This window comes from Mastomys coucha, unplaced genomic scaffold (assembly GCF_008632895.1).
Source record: "Mastomys coucha isolate ucsf_1 unplaced genomic scaffold, UCSF_Mcou_1 pScaffold1, whole genome shotgun sequence".
In the NCBI taxonomy this organism is placed as follows: domain Eukaryota; kingdom Metazoa; phylum Chordata; class Mammalia; order Rodentia; family Muridae; genus Mastomys; species Mastomys coucha.
This window is the reverse complement of record NW_022196891.1, coordinates 77730046-77749264: the sequence shown is the minus strand read 5'-3', so window position 1 is coordinate 77749264 and position 19219 is coordinate 77730046. Positions and strand designations below refer to the sequence as shown.

Sequence of the window (19219 nt, the reverse complement as noted above, 5' to 3'; positions counted from 1 at the left end):
CTCCATTGTGTATGATTGGTTGGCGCGCGGCGCGGGGCGGGGCGGCGCGTGTGTGGGTGGGTGGGGGGAAAAGCCTCGGTGTCAGCCATCTTTCAATTGTGTTCGCAGCCTTCGCCGCGCCGCCGCCGCTCTCTCACGCCAGCGACGCCTCTCGCTCGCCGAGCTCCAGCCGAAGCAGAAGGGGGGTAAGTTTCTCCGTCTGCCCGCTCTCCCGGAGCCGGGCCCCGCTCGCCGTCGGCCTCGTGGGGGCCCACGGAGGCACCCACACCCCCCCGGGGTTCGACCGGCAAACTTTTTGGCGCAGAACCGGAGATGGGGAGCGAGTTTGCCTCCCGCGGGCGGCGGCGGCGCGGCGGCTCCCCCGGCTCTCTGTCTCTCCGTCTCAGCCCAGCAGTGGCACCGCCGCGGCGTCGAGCCTATCTCCCTCCGGCGCCGCGGGCTCCCCTTTCTTCGCTGAAATCCTTCCCGCTGCCCCTTCCCGGGACCCCAGACCTCCACCACGTCCCGCGCGAGCCTCTTAACTGCCGCCTCCGGGTCCCAGGCCCCAGTTTTTCGGGCGCCAAGCGGGTAAAATCGCCGCCGCTTTCCACCCCGGGCTAACTCGCCTTTTTTTTTTTTTTTTTTTTTTTTTTTTTTTTTTGCTGCCTCCCTACAGTTGTGCCTGAGCTTCACCATCTTGTCTCTCCTCTCTGGTCACCGACCATATTCCCCCCCCTCCTTCCCCGTTTCTCTCTTCCCCATTTTAAAATGGAAGGGGGGGAAAATTAAGAACATTTTTTTTTTTTTGCCTTTTTTGGAGAAAAGGAAACTTGATGCATATGAAACGCAGAAAACAAGACAAAAAAAAAGAACTTTTGCATTTTTCGGAGAGCGGGCGGCACGTGGCAGAGGACGGGGTATTTTCGAACGGTTTGCTGTTTGTGTCTCTCTGGAAGGGAATCGGATACGTTTTCCGATTGTTTCCATTTTGTGCTAGTCTTGGGGAGCCGAGTCGCTCGCTGCCAGCGCGGGGTGCGGGGGCCGAGACGGGCAGCTCGGGTACCCCGAACCTAGGGACCCAGGGGAGGCAGAACCAAAAGTTTATGTGGTGCTGGGTGGGCCGGGCGGCCGGTGTCGAGCGCTAATTAAGCCTGGGTGCGGGGCAGTCGGCTGCCATAGCGAAGCCCGGGAGGGGGACGGGCTTTGTGGAATGCTTTGCTCACTGGCGATGGCTGTTGTTCTTGTCTTTCGAGACGCCTTTTTGTCAACATAACTATAAAGAAACAAACCTCAAGAATGTTTTTAGATATTTACAGCAATCCAACTGCCAGGCGCGAGGGGGGGCAGCGGGGTGGGGGAGCGCTGAAACCTTTTTTCAAGGTTTTTTATTTTTTTTCTTTTTGCTGTAATTTGACTCGACCTTTCTGTGTTTGTGGCTTCGTTCATTTGACTTGTTTGCGATCGATTGTTTGCAGACGTTTCTAATTTCTACTTTAATTAAAGGAACTGGATCAAAAGCTGTGGGGGGGGGCGCGTCTCTCTGTTTTTGGCCGTTTTTATTGCTCGGAATTAGCTTTGTGGAGTATTAATGCTGACAGTTTTTCGGTTTGTTTTAAATCATGTTTGGGTAATAGGTGTAATCCGTGCCCTTCCAAACTAATTATATAACAGCCCCCCATACTGATTAATTTCCTGGTTGGGGGGGTTTCTGGCAGGAATAATATGTATGTTTTAGTTGAATACGATTTTTTTGTTTTTTTATTTTAAAAAACACTGATTAGGTAAGTAAGGAGGTGCCCATACCATGGCTCGTACAAAGCAGACTGCCCGCAAATCCACCGGTGGTAAAGCACCCAGGAAACAACTGGCTACAAAAGCCGCTCGCAAGAGTGCGCCCTCTACTGGAGGGGTGAAGAAACCTCATCGTTACAGGTATTTATAAAAGGGTGAGGAATGGGGCAGTGTCTAAATAGTATGTCCCTGTAATTTAACAGGAAGATAGTCATACTTTTGCTACGGGGAAAAGATGTTTCTCTTTTGAATGATTGCTGCTGCTTGAATATATATGCATGTTCGTTTGTGTATGTACCTTATTATTCAGTTTGATCGACAACATTTAATTTTGAAGTTGTAATCTGATCTAAAAACCTAAAAAGACATAGTATTCAACTAGTAATAGGACACGTTAATATTTTAAATAGCTATTTTTTTTACTAGTAAAGTCATATACACGTGTTTTTAGGTAGCTCATTTGTGGTAAAGTAATAATTTATAGTAGGGAGACCAGTAAAGTTCCCATTGGTCATATTTACTTGGTGGGTTTTCCCCCTCCTTTATTATTACCTCATTTAATTTAGATATAACCAGTGTTGTTACGGACATCAGCCATTAGAGGGCACAAATTGCCCAAATTTACGTAGACAGATTTTACAGTGAAAAGCTCACAAGAGTAGAAGAAATAAGTCAGAACTAGAGGGAAAACAATCCTGTAGGCAGTAACTTTTAAAAATTTCTTTTGGCTGGGCAGTGGTGGGCATTTAATTGCAGCACTCAGGCAGATCTCTGAATTTGAAGCCACCCAGGGCTGTTACATAGAAACCCTGCCTCGAAAAACAAAAATTTTTCTTATGGGAAAAACTGTGCAAACAAGTTTTCAAATTTAATTGACTGATGCTAGAATGCTGGGAGATAAAACACTCAAGTGAGTTGTTGATTATATAAGCCTTTTAGATGGGGCAAAGGAAAGTGATGCTGGCCTCAGAAGAGACTCGTTGATGCTGGCCTCAGAGGAGACTTTACTGCTAGCCCAATAGCTAATGTGGTCCTGAGCTTTATCTGTTTAAAAGGCAGGCCTCATGTAACCCAGGCTTGCCTGGAACTTAGTGTGTGGATGAGGCTCCTGTCACGCCGCCTGCCTCTGCACCCTGAGCTCTGGTACAAGCATAAAATACCACAGCAGCTCAAAGTCTTAATTCTTAGCACGGATTGATGAGTTATGTTTGCGTGAAAGTGAAAATGAATATATGGCTTTGATAAACTGCTTTATGCTTTTTTTGATTGTAAAGGTGATCTTTTTCTTAACAGGATTGAATATTCAGGTCATAAAACTGATCTGTGAAAATGGGTGTTGAAGAACAGTTGAGTGGGTCCTTTTGAAAATTACATTTCTTTAAAGCTGACCACTTTGAGACAGGGTTTCTCTAGCCCTGGCTATCCTGGAACTCACTCTGTAGACCAGGCTGGCCTCGAACTCAGAAATCCGCCTGCCTCTGCCTCCCAAGTGCTGGGATTAAAGGCATGCGCCACCACCACCTGGCTAACAACTTCTTAAATGTTAACTTTTCAGGCCTGGTACTGTGGCACTCCGTGAAATCAGACGCTATCAGAAGTCTACTGAACTTCTGATTCGCAAGCTCCCCTTTCAGCGTCTGGTGCGAGAAATTGCTCAGGACTTCAAAACAGATCTGCGCTTCCAGAGTGCAGCTATTGGTGCTTTGCAGGTAAATGGCTGGGTGGGGAGGACCCTCATTTTGTTTGTTCCTGTTGTGTACCAAGAGCAGTTACACATCCTGTTTTCGTGTAACTGTCATTATGAGCCTGTAAGGTTAAATGGTTCAGGGTAGCTGGCCAGTGGTGGTGCACACCTTTAATCTTAGCACTTGGTAGGTTCAAGGTGATGCATAAAATCTAAATCCTAATTGATTCAAAAGCTTAATGTAATTATTACCAGTTAGAATTTTTAACCTTGTATTGCAAAGTGATGCCTAAAACTGGCTTGGTTTATGGATGTTACAAGACTTCAGGATAGAGCTAGAGGTCCATTCTTGGTCATTTCAAACAACTGAAGTGTCCTGGTCCTAGAGAAACAAGTGAGGATGTAGTTTAATTCTTAGAATAGGGAGGGCCTGGAGAGATGGCTCAGCTGTTAAGAGCACTGGTTGCTCTTCCTAACGTCCTGAGTTCAAATCCCAAAAACCACATGGTGGCTCACAACCATCCGTAATGAGATCTGGTGCCCTCTTCTTGGGGGGTGCCTAAAGACAGCTACAGTGTACTTACATACAGTAAATAAATCTTTTTTAAAAAGTGAGGGACTCTCTTTTTAGAAAAAAAAAAATTCTTAGAATAGGCAGTATTCAAGAATATACAGTGGTGGCCGTGCTAGGACTGCCTGCCAAGAAGAAGCTTGAAGACAAGTGGGTCAGTAAAGGAACAAGGACTGAACACATGGGGTTTGCTGAAGGGAACTATAGAGTTCACATTAAGTAGGAAGCACAGGCTGAATTTATTTAGTCTTAGTTCTAGTGTTGGGAACAGTGATCTGGATTGATTGTATATGGAAGCACTAATAACTTATAACTATTAAAATTGAGATTAACACAATTTGACGAATGTGTCTCAGCTATGAAAGATGGGGCTGCAGTGATGGCTCAGTGGTTAAGAGTGCTTACTGCTCTTCCAGAGGTGCAGGGCTCAATTTCCAGCAAGCACATGGCCGTTCACTGCAGCTCCAGTTCCCGAGGATCTGACCCTTCACACAGACACATACACACGCATGCACAGCACCCTCAGAAGCAGAGGGAGTAGAAATGTAGGTTGCTGGGCAGTACTGCACATGATCATTGGAGGATTTTAAAAATTACTGTTGCTGTGCTTAGCTTTTATATTTGAGAAAGATTTGATAGGTGGATTCAACTCTGATATGTGATTGGTTGAGCTGTTTCTATGGTTAGGCTAACCTTCATTTGATTGGTGAATTCAAGAATAGGCATCTAATAAATTTACATGGGTTGAAATACTGAAATTTCAACTATCAAGATCTTCCCATACTATTCCTTTAGAATTTTATTTTTGTTTCAGTAGCTGCTTATCGATGAATTCCTTTGAATAAATGTGTTTACTAAAAGTCCCAGGATGAGCTACTTTTGTTTTCTAATTACTGGTAGGATGTGCTTAACACATCAGTGTACTTGTAACTCCAGCATTTTTTAACCTTATGCAATGCTAAATCCTTGTCTATTGAAATTACTAAACATTTTGACTGGAAAACGTATATAAAATCATTCGTGTATAACATCCATTGTTACTACTATTTAGTTACATAATCACCAGTAAGCATGATTTTGAGTAAAATACGCACATTTTTTAAATGTCCTGATTTTTTTTGAACGAGTGAGTTTGTTTAGGTTTATGCTCAGAAAGCCAGCTTTGTAGTTAAGGGTGACCTTGAACTCTTGATTCTCCATGCCTCTGAAGACAGATTACAGGCAAGCTCCATATCTATTTTATATGGTGCATGGGATTAAATCCAGAGCCAGGTGCATATTAGGCTAGCTTTTCTCCTTTCCCTCCAAGGTAGGATGACTCTGTAGCCCAGGCTGGCCTTAACACCTGCTTCTGCCTGCTAGGTGCTAGGACTAAAGGTGTGCACCCCTGTCTGGCTAGACAGGCTCTCTAACCAGCTACACCATAGCTCTGAAAAGAGCAGTCTTGGCTGGGCATGGCAGTGTCTTTTATCCCGCACACAGGGAGCTAGAGGCAAATGGGTCTCTTGATTCCGGACCAGCCAGGACTACATATACATAGTGAGATCTTTTTGTAAATAAAAACTAAAAAATACAGTGATCTTTTCTTGTATTTGTGAGAATATAGGTTAGTTGTAAGGTCATAGAGTTCTGTAAGTGTTAGGAGGTGCTGCCTAGTAGTCCTGTTCTTGCATATACAAGGCCCGAGGTACCAGAGACAAAAACAAAAAAGATTTGTCATTTGCTGAAGTGGAAGGATATTGAAGCAGGTGAAGTAGGATTCTGAACAGTGCTTTTTAATCTGTTACAATGACTCAGAACTTTTATAAGTCCAGCACATGTGAGCCTGAGGCGGGGGTGTTGGTGTAAGTTCAAAGCCAGCCTGGGCTACACAGTAAACCTCTCTTAAAAACAAGGTGTTCTATTTTTGGCTTTAGAATTACACAATTTAAGTTGGACATGATAGGGCATGATAGTCTTTAGTGCCAACACTCAAATAGTGTCAGGAGAGTTATTAGTCAACACCAGTTTGCACTACAAAGCTAGTTCAAAATTAACCTGGAGTACATACTGTGATTCTGTCTTTTCTAGACAGACTGGTGTGGTAGTGGTTCATGCCTTTAATCCCAGCATTTGGACAGAAGGAGCAGGCTAGTCTCTTGAGTTTTTAGGCCAGTGTAATTTCAGGATAGCCAGGGGTCCACAAGGAAACCTTGTCACAAAACAAAAAAATTACAGGAACTGGTTTTAACCACTTTTAACAGTGGTTAAAGGCCTGCTAGTCCCGCTTTAATTCCTGTCTACGTCAGACAGCTCACAACAACCTGTAACTCCGGTTCCAGGGGAATCTGACACCCTCCTAGGGATGCACTAACATGAATCATAGATGTGGTACATGTATAGACAAGCACACATGCGTGTGCACATTGTAGAACCATCACCTGTCAATAAAACTGATGGCTGAGGCAGGGTTAGAAGGTGGGACATTTGGCAGAGGGAGAAAGAGGAAAAGGCAGGAAGATTCACCCAAAGTCTGAGGAAGTCAGGTGAATGAAGCTGAGGAGAGGTAGCCAGCCATGTGGCAGACATAGACTATAATAATAAACAGGTTATATAAGCTGCAAGCTAGGTGGGGGGGGAGGCACAAAGTTTATGGCCTAGGCGTTTATTCATAAATCTCAGAACCTTGTTCTGGAAAGAAAGGCTAGGTAGAAAAGCTGGTGGTTAAAACATGCATTATAATTTTTTTTTACGCACATTGTTTAAATTTTAAAATATGCTTGTCACCCACCCATATATTCTAAGAGCCCCAAAGGATCCCTAAAACTTCATAATTTCAAATCCTGTATGTCACTGAGGTCTTTTTCTTAAACTATAATATAATAAACAATAACTTATAACTTAGACACAGTAACAGAAACCGTAAAGGAGGTAGGACAATGAACTTTTATGTGGTCCTAAATGGAACTTGAAAAAGGGCCTCCTCCCCCGTGTAGGCACTCTACATAGAATACTCTGAACTGTTTCCCCAGCTTGCTTAATTTTATTTTTTATTTTTTTAAAGACAGGGTCTTTCTGTGTAGTCTGCCTGTCCTTGAAGTTGCCGACCACTCTGACCTAAACTCATTTGCCTTTGCTTCGTGAGCACAGGGATGAGACATCATCCATCACCATGCTGGCCAACTTGGAGGCAGGGCTTCACTTAGTTCAGGCAGATCTTGTCCTAAGCGGGCAGTTCTTCTGCCTCTTGATTGAGTAGCTAGTGTGGATTGCCCACCTGGGCCACCAGTCCTGGCACAGTGTCCTGTTCGTTAGTTTAGTTTAAAGTGGATGGAATGTGTGCCAGGTGTGAAGGCCCACACCTAGGACCAGGGAGGTTGTCGTAGGAATATCACTGAGCTTTAAGACCATCCTGGACTAGTGTAAAACCAGCCTCAAAAAAAATATTGTTTTCTGTTTAGCATTTTGCATTTAATGGTTGGCAGTAAATGGAAACCGTTATAGCGATGACTTTACAACTAAAAGAAGAGAAATATAAAAATAAACATAGTTCAAAGAGGTAGGGAGATTAGGGATAATAGGGAATTGACCAATGTAGTGTTTAAACTCTTTACCCTAAATATCAGGGAGCTTGAACTAAAATGTTTTTAGGTTAAGGATGAACATTTTGAGACAGTCAGACCATAAATGTATTCAAATGTTATAAAGTCAGGTTATAAGATGATTTTTTTCTTCTGCCACTTCAAAATTACATTTTTAAGTTATCAATTAAGACTTTATTTAGAGACAGGATTTTACTGTGTAGATCCAAGCTTGTCTTGAACTCAGATTCCCTGCTTCTGTCTTCTGGGTGCTAGAACTAAAGGCGTGTTCCACCAGGCCAGGCTCTCTTTACAATCTTAATCTTAAAGGGATTTAGGAATATTTGCTGATAGAACTGAGAATGTCTGTGTGAGAATGTCCAGCCCATAATCTTACAGAGAATACAGCTCTTAATGACTCAAAGGAGGCCCTTGCTGACTTCCTACAGGCTTGTGCTGCATTTCACAGCAGTGCTGATTCTAAGGCTGAGTTACACAAAATGAGGAGCTTCAGGAAGGCGTGTACATTGTAAACTACTGAGAACAGGCCACTTGTACCTAGCACCCTTCTGTTATTTTTACAGTCGTGTGTGTTGATTGTGCACATAGGACTTGATCCTCCACCATGTGAGTTTCCATGGTTGTTGGGATCTACAACTACCTACTGAGCCATCTCCCTAGCTTGCTTTCTAGACTTCTTAACCCACTTGTAGACTCAAAAATGAGACCCTGAGTAGTCAATCTTTGGAATACGTAAGATAACGAGTATGAATGGCTTAGAAGCAAGTTGTGGGAATTTGGGGGTTTGCAATGCAGAACATCTATATGGGAACAAAGCATTACATGGAATAAGATCTCTCTTGCCAAATTAACTGACGGATATTAAACGCTGGCTGGATAGTAGGGCCAGAGTAAATGCCAAGAAACTAGAGTATAATTTCACTATGAAGACCATGGGAGTAGTACCACTTAGCCCTTTATGGAATAGCTTTGAGCTAGAACGTAAAGGTAGGTAAGAGTCACAGCTGTTACAGACATATACTGGAATAATAAATTTTGCATGAGGCAGATTTTTTTTTTAAAGATTTATTTATTTTGGTTTTTTTGAGACGGTTTCTCTGTATAGCCCTGGCTATCCTGGAACTCACTCTGTAGAACAGGCTGGCCTCAAACTCAGAAATCTGCCTGGCCAATGCCTCCCAAGTGCAGGGATTAAAGGTGTGTGCCCGCACTGCCAGGCAAGATCTTATTTTATGTATATGAGTGCATTGTAGCTATCTTCAGACACACCAGAAAGAGGGCATCAGATCCCATTACAGATGGTTGTGAGCCACCATGTGGTTGCTGGGATTGGAACTCAGGACCTCTGGAAGAGCAGTTGGTGCTCTTAACCACTGAGCCATCTCTCCAGCCCCCATGAGGCAGATTTTTATAGTAAGGTAATAAGGATTCCTTGAAGGATGAAGATAGAGACTGGAGAATAAGTGCTTCTCATTCAACCCTGAAGAGCTGTGTTGAGTCCCTAACACCTATGCAAACAGCTGTCCATGGTCGTTGTTGCTTGTAAATGCTGAAGAGGCAGAGAGAGAGACTTGATGGTCATCCTGCCTAGCCTGGTTGGTTCAGTTCAGATCATAGTGACAGATCTCAAAAAACTGGGTTTGGACTGGGAAGATGGTTCATTCTTTAAAGTGTTCACCATATGAACGGGAGGGCCTAGGTTCAGATCCCTAGTGCACAGGAAAAGAGAGACACAGTAGTATCTATGATCCCAGGGAATCGGAGATAGAGATCCTTGGAACTTGCTATCTGTCCAGCCTAGCTGAATTGGTAGGCTCTGGTTTCTATAAGAGGTCATGTCTTCCAAAAAAAGAAAGAAAAAGAAAATGTGAAGAGCTGACAAAGGCAGCCAGCACTGTTCTTGTGATTTTTGAAACCTTTCCAGTATATACATATTCTATATATTCTTCACACTGCCTTTGGTGGTGGGTTCTTTTGTTTTTAGTTTTTCTAGACAGGGTTTCTCTGTATAGCCCTGGCTGTCCTGGAACTCACTCTGTAGACCAGGCTGGCCTTGGGCACAGAAATCCATCTGCCTCTGGCTCCCAAGCGCTGGGATTAAAGGCATGGCTTCCTTTTTAAAGCTGTTTCTAAGGTTCCTAGAGTAGGAGTTTTGAGTACAGTGTACCAGTACTCCCTTTCACCAATGTTTCTCACAATCAAACTCAAATAATTCTTTTAAAAACACCAACAAAGGGCTGGGCAGTGGTGGTACACGCCTTTAATCCTAGCAGGTGGATTTCTGAGTTCCAGGACAGCCAGGGCTACAGAGAAACCCTATCTCAAAACCAAAGAAAGGAAGGAAGGACCCTGAAGAATCTTGCAGTGAAAGGGGAAGGGTGGGGTATGACAGGATCAACATTTGATAGAGTACAGCAAGTTCCATTACACATTAAGGATCTGGAAGAGAGGACTGTGGAGCTGGCAATAAGCCAGTCCGTGTAGAACTGCAGGGCCAGGGGGGACCAGGGATGAGGTCCTAAGGTAACAGTCCTCAGAGCTGCAAAGTGTAACCAGAAGGTAAACCTGAGGACTGTAGTCACCTTTTCTCCATTGAAGAGATCCTGGGCTGGCTTAGTGATCAGTTTGGATTTGCTTCCACTTGCAAGGATAGAATGTTAGAATTAGTTGGTTTCTTTGAGGCTGTGTGTTTACTGGAGAGCACATTAACATTTGGAGAGTTAAAGTGTTTTTGTGGGGTTTTAGAAAAATTTGCGAACTTAAGCACTTTGACAGGTTTTTATGTGAGCTTTTGAGAGTTTTTAAAAAGCCAGGCAATGGTAGTGCATGCCTTTAATCCCAGCACTTGGGAGGCAGAAGCAGGAGGATTTCTGAGTTCAAGGACAGCCAGAGCTATACAGAGACAGGGTTAGTCTGGGGGATAGGGGACCAAAAACAAAAAAAGGGGCTGGAGAGATGGCTCAATGGCTAACAGCACTGACTGCTCTTCCAGAGGTCCTGAGTTCACTTCCCAGCAACCACATGGTGGCTCACAACCATCTGTACAGCTACAGTGTACATGTATACATAAAATAAGTCTTCAAAAAAAGAAAAGAAAAAGTTTTTAAAAGGACTCTACTTATATAAGTGTATTTTTAACTGTTGGGAGCAATGCCATTAAGTAATTTCTCTTCTATTGTTGCAGGAGGCAAGTGAGGCCTATCTGGTTGGCCTTTTTGAAGATACCAACCTGTGTGCTATCCATGCCAAACGTGTAACAATTATGCCAAAAGATATCCAGCTAGCACGCCGCATACGCGGAGAACGTGCTTAAAAGTCCACTATGAGGGGAAACATTTCATTCTCAAAAAAATTTTTTTTTCCTCTTCTTCCTGTTATCAGTAGTTCTGAATGTTAGATATTTTTTCCATGGGGTCAAAGGTACCTAAGTATATGATTGGAAACATAGGGGACAGAATCAGGTATTGGCAGTTTCTCCACGTTCATTTGTGTGTGAATTTTTAATATAAATGCAAGATGTAAAGCATTAATGCAAGCAAAATGTTTCAGTGAACACATTTCAACAGTTCAACTTTATAACAATTATAAATAAACCTGTTAAAATTTTCTGGACAATGCCAGCATTTGGATTTTTTTAAAATAAGTAAATTTCTTATTGACGGCAACTAAATGGTGTTTGTAGCATTTTTATCATACAGTAGATTCCATCCATTCACTATACTTTTCTAACTGAGTTGTCCTACATGCAAGTACATGTTTTTAATGTTGTCTGTCTTCTGTGCTGTTCCTGTAAGTTTGCTATTAAAATACATTAAACTATACCTGCTTCTGGTCTTTATTATTAACCTTACAAATACAAGTTTAACATCCAATGATTTGACAAAAAAACTCTTGAGGCATAAGAGAAGGAAGATTGTTTTGAAAACCTAAATCAGTAATCAACTCGAATCCTAAAAGACCCAGTGTACAGTCAGGCGCGCTGTGCTGTGTTATCAAACATTTAATGGTAAAATCTAAAATAGTGTTTGCTATTTTAAAATGTCATAGTAACTGAAATTACATGGTAATGTGCAATAATGACATGAAGTTGTAACATTGTCTGAAGGACATGGAATGTTAAATTGGGCAGGGAAAAGACTGAACTCAACGAGCCATTTGGCAGTCTCTTGGTTATTTTTTAGAAACTAAATTATAGGTGCTTATTAAAATTTGCTAAAGCCAGATATGGTAGTGCATGCCTTTTAATCCCAGCATTTGAAGGTAGAAGCAGATCTCTTGAGTTCAGGCCAGTCAAGGCCACATAGCTATAGCAGAAAAAAAAAAAAAATGAATTGGGGCATGTAGCTCAATAAACATCTTGCCCGTCGTAGAATTCTTCATTTCAGTCCCCAGCAATGTCCACACTGGTGGCTCATCCTAATAATCACAACACTCAGGCTATATCTTGATTAAGGCCAGCTTGCATTACATGGGTTTTGTTAAATAAGAATCTCTTGGGCATTTTGACTGCTGGTGCATTTTTGTCTTAAATATAAATGTGGTTATATATCACTGGCTGACCCTCAAACAGCAGCAATGTGCTATAGGCAAGACTTGGTGTCCTTTCGATTTCTAAGTCCAGGCCTCTCTTGTTTGTAGCTCTGGTTGACCTCCAGATGATGACCTTGGGTGGGTCCTTGTATCTCCAAGTCCACTGGAATTATGGCCCCCTCGTTGCTTTTAAGAACATCTCTTCATTTTGAGGTGATTTCACTATGTAGCCAAGTTGGTCTTGAGTTCATACTCTCCTAGGATTACAGAGCCCTACCTGGTTTCTTCCCCACTGGGTTTGCAGTGGAGCCCAAAAGCCCAGAGCTTGCAAAGCACCTCCATCACTCACCTAGGACTGTGGCATATCCCTGCCTGGGACCAGTTGTTTACAAGTGGAGAGTATGCTAGGATTCTTGGACTTAGTCCTTTAACTTAAGATTTAGGGAACCGGAGACTACTAGCGTGCTTGGTTTCTTTCCTTATAAAGTGGCTTCTGGCTGTTTAGCACTTTGCTCGTTGTTCATGTACAGTACTATATAGTTTGGACTTTACTAGAAGTACTATGTAAGTGAATTTAGCAGTCGACGTACATACATAAATATCGGAACTTGTCTCAGTATAATGCATACTAGTATTTGACTTGTTTCTCATATATCCCTATAAATGGATAATTTGTTCCTTTTTCTGTACAAAGCAATGGAGTTTGGAGAGGAGAACGCAAACACGTACAAGCTAAGGTATGTCTTAACAATTGGAGGACAGAGACAGGATCAGGCATTGAAAGCCAACAGTGAGTTTGAGACCAGGTTGGGCTTTTTCTAAACAGGGTTTTGCTGTATAGCCCTGGCTGTCATGGAACCAGCCGCAAACACACATCTCCCTCCCTGCCTCTGCCTCTCTTAATGTTGGGATTAAAGGGATGGGCCACTAGGCCATTCTTGAGAACTGACTTAAAAGTTGTCCACTGACCCTCTATGTGCATGCTATGGTGTTGTCTATCCTTCCCCCAAATAATAAAATTTGAAAAATAATAAAAGTACCACTTGAACCTGGAGCCTCTTTTTTGAGTCTGTGTGGGCTGGAACTCCTGCTTGGTGTGCAATCCACCACACCCAGCAAGGACAGGGAACTATAAAAGTGAGCCGTTGATAGTTCCTAAAGTTACAGAAAAGATTATAGATGAGGGCTGGAGAGATGGCTCAGTGTTTAAGAGCACAGACTGCTCTTCCAAAGGTCCTGAGTTCAATTCCCAGCAACCACATGGTGGCTCACAGCCATCTGTAATGGGATCCGATGCAGCCTTCTGGTGTGTTTGAAGACAGCTGCAGTGTATTCATAAAATAAATCTTAAGAATAAAATTTAAAAAGATTATAGATGAAAAGTCTGTCCAAGTAAAATGTTTAAGGGGCTAGAAAGATGGTTTAGCAGTCAAGAGTACTGGCTCTTCCAGAGGACCTGGTTTCAATTTCCAGCACCCTCATGACTCAACGGTTTGACTCGTGGTCTCGGGACCCAAAAACCTTCTGGCCTCCATGGGCACCATGCACCAATATATGGTGAACAGACAAGTGCAGGTAAAAATATGCCCATAAAGACCTTTTTTTATTTGTTTGGTTTTTGGTTTGGTTTGGTTTGGTTTGGTTTTTTGAGACAGAGTTTCTCTGTGTATCCCTGGCTGTCCTGGATCTCTGTAGACCAGGGTGGCCTCGAACTCAGAAATCTGCCTGCCTCTGCCTCCCAAGTGCTGGGATTAAAGGCGTGCGCCACCACTCCCGGCTAAGACCTTTTTATATAGAAAAAAAAAAGATTTTTAAAAAACTCTTAGGTAAAAGAATACTGCAAAAGAAACTTTTAGAAGTTTGCAGAATAAACTTTATGCAAGTGGAAGAACTCTATTGCACTTTTATTACAGGAGAAATTCTTCGGTACCTTGAAGGCCTGCTAAACACAGGGTACGTGGGAAGGCCTGGGCTAATGTGAAGCATATAATTCTCAAAGGCTGGATGGGGTTGCTCATGTAGGTGAAGAGACTTTCCCAAGGTCACACAGCAAATGAAGTCCGAGCTTCATTATGAAGGAGTCGTAACCATAATCTAGAATCATATCTGATAGAGTAAACAGGAGTTCCTAATTTTGCCTGAAGAGGGGCACAGATTCAGGGAGGAGAGCTGTGTGCAACTGAGCTCGTTGGCACTGGGGTAACAGAGTGACTCAGCAGCTGAAGCACACATTCAAGCATCAGCACTGGATTCCCCATCCCCACAAACCCAGTAGGTGCCAGGTGTTCGTGAGGCTCTGCCTGTAATTACAGTCTTAGGAAGACAGATTCCCCAAGAAAACTGGGAAATGACCTGACTAGCCCTGGCAGCCACTTTGGGCATCAGTTGAGAGATCCTGCCTCAATGAATAAGGTGAAGAGCAATCAGAGCATTTCCAACTTCGGCTGGGGCTTCCAAACACACAAGCGGAAGCGCGCTCGCGCACGCTGGGGCTTCCAAACACACAAGCGGAAGCGCGCGCGCGCACACACAGGCACACACACAGACACACACACACACACACACACACGAGCGCGCAAGCACAATAATACAGGTACACGCACACACCCCACAGACAGCAGAACAAACACGCTCTCCTCGCCATCTGCTCAATCATTTTCTTCCCTTCTCCCACCTTTCCCATCAGCCTTTACTCTCCAAGGTGCATCTGAGCAGGGCATAGTGGCACATACCTTTAACCCCAGCACAGAAAAAGCAGCGGACAGCCAGGGCTTCATAAAAAGTTTGGAGAGGGGCCAGGCAGTGGTAGCACACGCCTTTAATCCCAGCACTTGGGAGGCAGAGACAGGCGATTTCTGAGTTCGAGACCATCTTGGTCTACAGAGTGAGTTCCAGGACAGCCAAGGCTACACAGAAACCCTGTGGGGGAAAAAAAAAAGTTTGGAGAGGTTGCTCAGTAGGTAAGAACACTGGCTGCTCTTCCAGAAGGCCTGGGTTCGATTCCCAGCACTCATAAGACAGCTCACAACTGCTACTCCAGTTCCAGGGGATCCAACATTCTCATACATATATTCAGGCAAAGCATCAATGCACATAATAAATCATTAAAAAAACTCCACTCAGGGCTGGTGAGATGGCTCAGCCAGTAAGAGCACCGACTGCTCTTCCAAAGGTCCTGAGTTCAAATCCCAGCAACCACATGGTGGTTCACAACCTTCTGTAATGAGATCTGACGCCCTCATGGTGCATCTGAAGACAATACAGTGTACTTACATATAATAATAAATAAATCTGGGTGTGCCAGGGCCAGGGAAGCAGGCGAGCAGGGGGAGAAGGGAGAGAACAGGGGGTTTTAGATGGGAAAGCAGGAAAGGGGATAACATTTGAAATGTTCGTAAAATGAAAAACCAAAAAAAAAAGAAAAAGAAAAATGTTTGTAAAGAAAATATCTAATAAAAAATAATACATAAATAAATCTTTGGGCCAGAGCGAGTAGGGACTGAGCAAGCAGGGTCTACCAGAGTGAGAGGGGTCTGCTAGAGTGAGCGGGGCTGACTGGAGCAAGCCGGGTTGACCAGAGCAAGTAGAGGTCCTAAAGTCAATTCCCAACAACTAGATGAAAGCTCACAACTATCTGTACAGCTACAGTGAGTACTCATATACATAAAAAAAAATCTTTTTAAAAAAAGATATCTAGGATATCATACTTGCATATATGTGCATACAACATTTACTTTTGGTTTTTTTGGGGTTTTGGGTTTTGGGTTTTGGTTTTTTTTTTTTTTTTTTTTTTTTTTTTTTTTTTTTTTTTGGTTTTTTATGCAGAGAGACAGGGTTTCTCTGCATAGCCCTGGTCATCCTGGAACTCATTCTGTAGACCAGGCTGGCCTTGAACTCAGAAACCCGCCTGCCTCTTCCTCCCAAGTGCTGGGATTAAAGGCGTGCCCCACCACTGCCAGACTGCATGCAACAGTTTCCTGACTGGTGTCCAGACAAGTCAGAAGACAGAAGAAGCCATAGGACCTCTTAGAACTAGAGTTATGCTTCATTGTGAGTCGTCATGTGGGACCTGGGAGTCAAACCCCAGTCCTCCATGCAAGACCTACGAGTTCTCTAAACTGGTGGGCTGTCCCTGCATCATCAGGCCCCAACCCTACCTAACCTGCTGTGTAGACCAGGCTGGCCTCAAACTTGAGATCTGCCTACCTCTGCCTCCCAGGTGCTAGGGCTAAAGGCATGAGCCACCACTGCCCAGCTACCCTGTTGTTTTTTAATTCATTGTGTTTAGGACTGAGAATTGAACCCTGGGGCCTAGATCCATTCTACCACTGGGCTATACTCCCAGGCCCTGCCTCCAGGTCTTTAAGCTTCTATAACCTTAATATATGTAAGGATAATTTTTATTCACTGTCCTCTCCAATCTTACTGCCTCCGTCTGCTAACACAGGCCTAGTCCCGAAGCTTCTAGCCTCCGTACAATCTAAATCTAGAATCTTTTTTTAACTCTGAGGACTTGCTGCTGAATGAGCTCACCCTTTCCAGTTCTTTCTGAGCTCTTGCTGGCTGATTCAACTCAGCTGTTCTCTCTCAATTACTCCTCTCCAAGCTGACTGATTCAATCTGGTTTCTTTCAGCTTCTCCTGAATTGCTCTGCTTAGCCTCAAACTAACTCTAGCAATCTGTTCTGATCTTCTGGCTCCTTCTCATTCTCTGGCTCCTCTGTCTTCACCTTGAAAGACCCTTGTGGGGAGACCCCCACTCAAATTTCAGGAGGACGTGCACCCAAGGAATCACGAGAGACCGTCTTGATGTAAAAACATGAGGTAGTTTACTTTCAGGGCGCTCCGGGCCGACTCCATATCTATCTCATGCAGGAGATAGAGGAATTGACCATGAGGCTCAGGGGTTAGGGGTTTATATAGGAAAAAGGTCTGGGGAACAAAAGAATCAGTATGGCTATACATGATTGGCTAGTTCAAATATTAATTATATTACCTGTAGAACAGAGTGGAAAATTCCTAAGGTTGGTGTTAATCTGAGTCAATAAAGCATCTGACCTTAAACCATATCTAAGAGGACCCACTACCCAGTGTCTGCCCAGACATGTCCTTGCATGCTTTCTCTTCTATATCTTTTTGGCCTGTTAGTTCCCAGAATGTCTTAACAGCTTGCTTTTGCCCAGGCTTCTTTGGACATATTTGACCTTGGTCCACTGTGTTTTCTTCAAACCTGAAATTTTCTCATTAGCCCAGCACAAAGTCTTAAATTTAACTCTTTCAACCTGTGTCTAACTTGTTCTCTCAGCCTGTCTCTGTAAAACTCTCCCAGGAAAACTGCTTTCTTCCTCTCTCTGTACGGCTCTGGAAGGAGCTTCTCATTCCCTCTCTCTGTACGGCTCTGGAAGGAGCTTCTCGTTCTGCTCTTTTCTCTTGAGAATCGGGACATGTCTTATTGTCACATCTTTTCCCGACTCATCACTTCGTCTGCCACACAATTAGACATGGGTTTCAAACGTGGGTGCTTCTTTCTACAAACTGACTTTACCTTCACATCCAGGATTAAAGTGTGTACTAAGGGTGTGTCTGTATGCCAGTCAAAGGAATTAAAAGTGTGCACTAAAGGCTGAGCCTCACCACATCCTAGAAAACAGGATTTTTTTTTCCATTAAATAAAGTTTCAGGGTTCACAGTATGATCAAGTATCTAGCAACAAATATGTAGCAGATTTGTCACTTCAATATATAAAAAATACAAAGCCTGACACAAAACACATAAAAACTAGAATTCTTTAAAAAAAAAAAAGACATTTCTTTTTTTTAAAGATTTATTTATTGATTATATGTAAGTACACTGTAGCTGTTTTCAGACACCCCAGAAGAGGGCATCAAATCATCATTACAGGTGGTTGTGAGCCACCATGTGGTTGCTGTGATTTGAACTCAGGACCTTCAGAAGAGCAGTCAGTGCTCTTAACTACTGAGCCATCTCTCCAGCCCCTAAAGAATTTTTTTTTTTTTTTTTTTTTTTTTTTTTTTTTTGGTTTCTCTAGACAGAGTTTCTCTGTGTAGCCCTGGCTGTCCTGGAACTCACTCTGTAGACCAGGCTGGCCTCGAACTCAGAAATCCACCTGCCTCTGTCTCCCAAGTGCTGGGATTAAAGGCGTGCACCACCACTGCCGGCAAAAATAGACATTTCTTAAGAGTGTCTTTGGGTTTTATTGCTGTGAAGAGACACCATGACTAAGGCAACATTTAATCGTGGCTGACTTACAGTGTCAGAGGTTTAGTCCATTATTGGACTGGCAGGGAAGCATGGTGGCATGCAGGCAGACATGGTGCTGGAGAAGGAGCTGAGAGTTCTTTTTTTTTTTTTTTAAGATTTATTTATTATTATACATAAGTACACTGTAGCTGTCTTCAGACAGCACCAGATCTCATTTCAGGTGGTTGTGAGCCACCATGTGGTTGCTGGGATTTGAACTCAGGACCTTTGGCAGGGCAGTCAGTGCTCTTACCCGCTGAGCCATCTCGCCAGCCCCAGGAGCTGAGAGTTCTACATGTCCGATCTGAAGGCAGCCAGGAGAGACTGTGAAGCACACTGGGCAGAGATAGAGCATTTATGACCTCAAAAGTCAGCCTCCACAGTGACACATTTCCCCCAGCAAGGGCACATGTGCTCCAAAAAGGCCACACCTCCTAACAGTGCTACTCTATATGGGCCAAACATTCAAACACAGGAGTCTATCAGGGTCATTCCCACCAAACCACCACCACCCAGATATAAGAAACAGTGAAATGCCTGGTCGCAAACTTCCCCCTCTTTCCAATGGGAGACCATGGGTGAGTGGTCAATGCTGTTGAGCATTGGCCTCACCGAGGTAGCAACTGTGTAGAATTGGAATATAAGCACTGGAACCCTCACAGGCATTCTGGTGGATATATATACTATATATTACTACTATTAACCTTGCAAAATTCTAGTCCATAAGTGTCTGCAGTAAAGCTTGAAAGCTAAAGAGTCCAGGTCCTCCCTCCTTTGCCTTACCTAGTCTTTTTTTTTTTTTTTTTTTTTTTTTTTTTTTTTT

The 19219-nt window shown here is 43.4% G+C and overlaps 1 protein-coding gene across 1 annotated transcript; it reads left to right on the top strand.

The window, feature by feature from the left end:
• The first annotated feature begins 43 nt into the window (after positions 1-43).
• On the top strand, positions 44-11427 carry LOC116104738 (histone H3.3). Its single transcript, XM_031391214.1, has 4 exons — positions 44-185; positions 1761-1911; positions 3326-3479; positions 10791-11427. Exons 2-4 carry the CDS (start codon positions 1784-1786, stop codon positions 10917-10919), a joined length of 411 nt encoding a protein of 136 aa, XP_031247074.1. The 5' UTR covers positions 44-185; positions 1761-1783; the 3' UTR covers positions 10920-11427.
• The last annotated feature ends 7792 nt before the right edge of the window (positions 11428-19219 follow it).

What these genes read in the sequence shown, in the direction of transcription:
- LOC116104738 (XM_031391214.1), top strand. Translation starts at nt 1,784, where the DNA reads ATGGCTCGTACAAAGCAGACTGCCCGCAAATCCACCGGTGGTAAAGCA. An exon ending in AAGAAACCTCATCGTTACAG is followed by an intron (nt 1,912 to 3,325) that starts GTATTTATAAAA and finishes TTAACTTTTCAG; the next exon opens with GCCTGGTACTGTGGCACTCC. An exon ending in CAGCTATTGGTGCTTTGCAG is followed by an intron (nt 3,480 to 10,790) that starts GTAAATGGCTGG and finishes CTATTGTTGCAG; the next exon opens with GAGGCAAGTGAGGCCTATCT.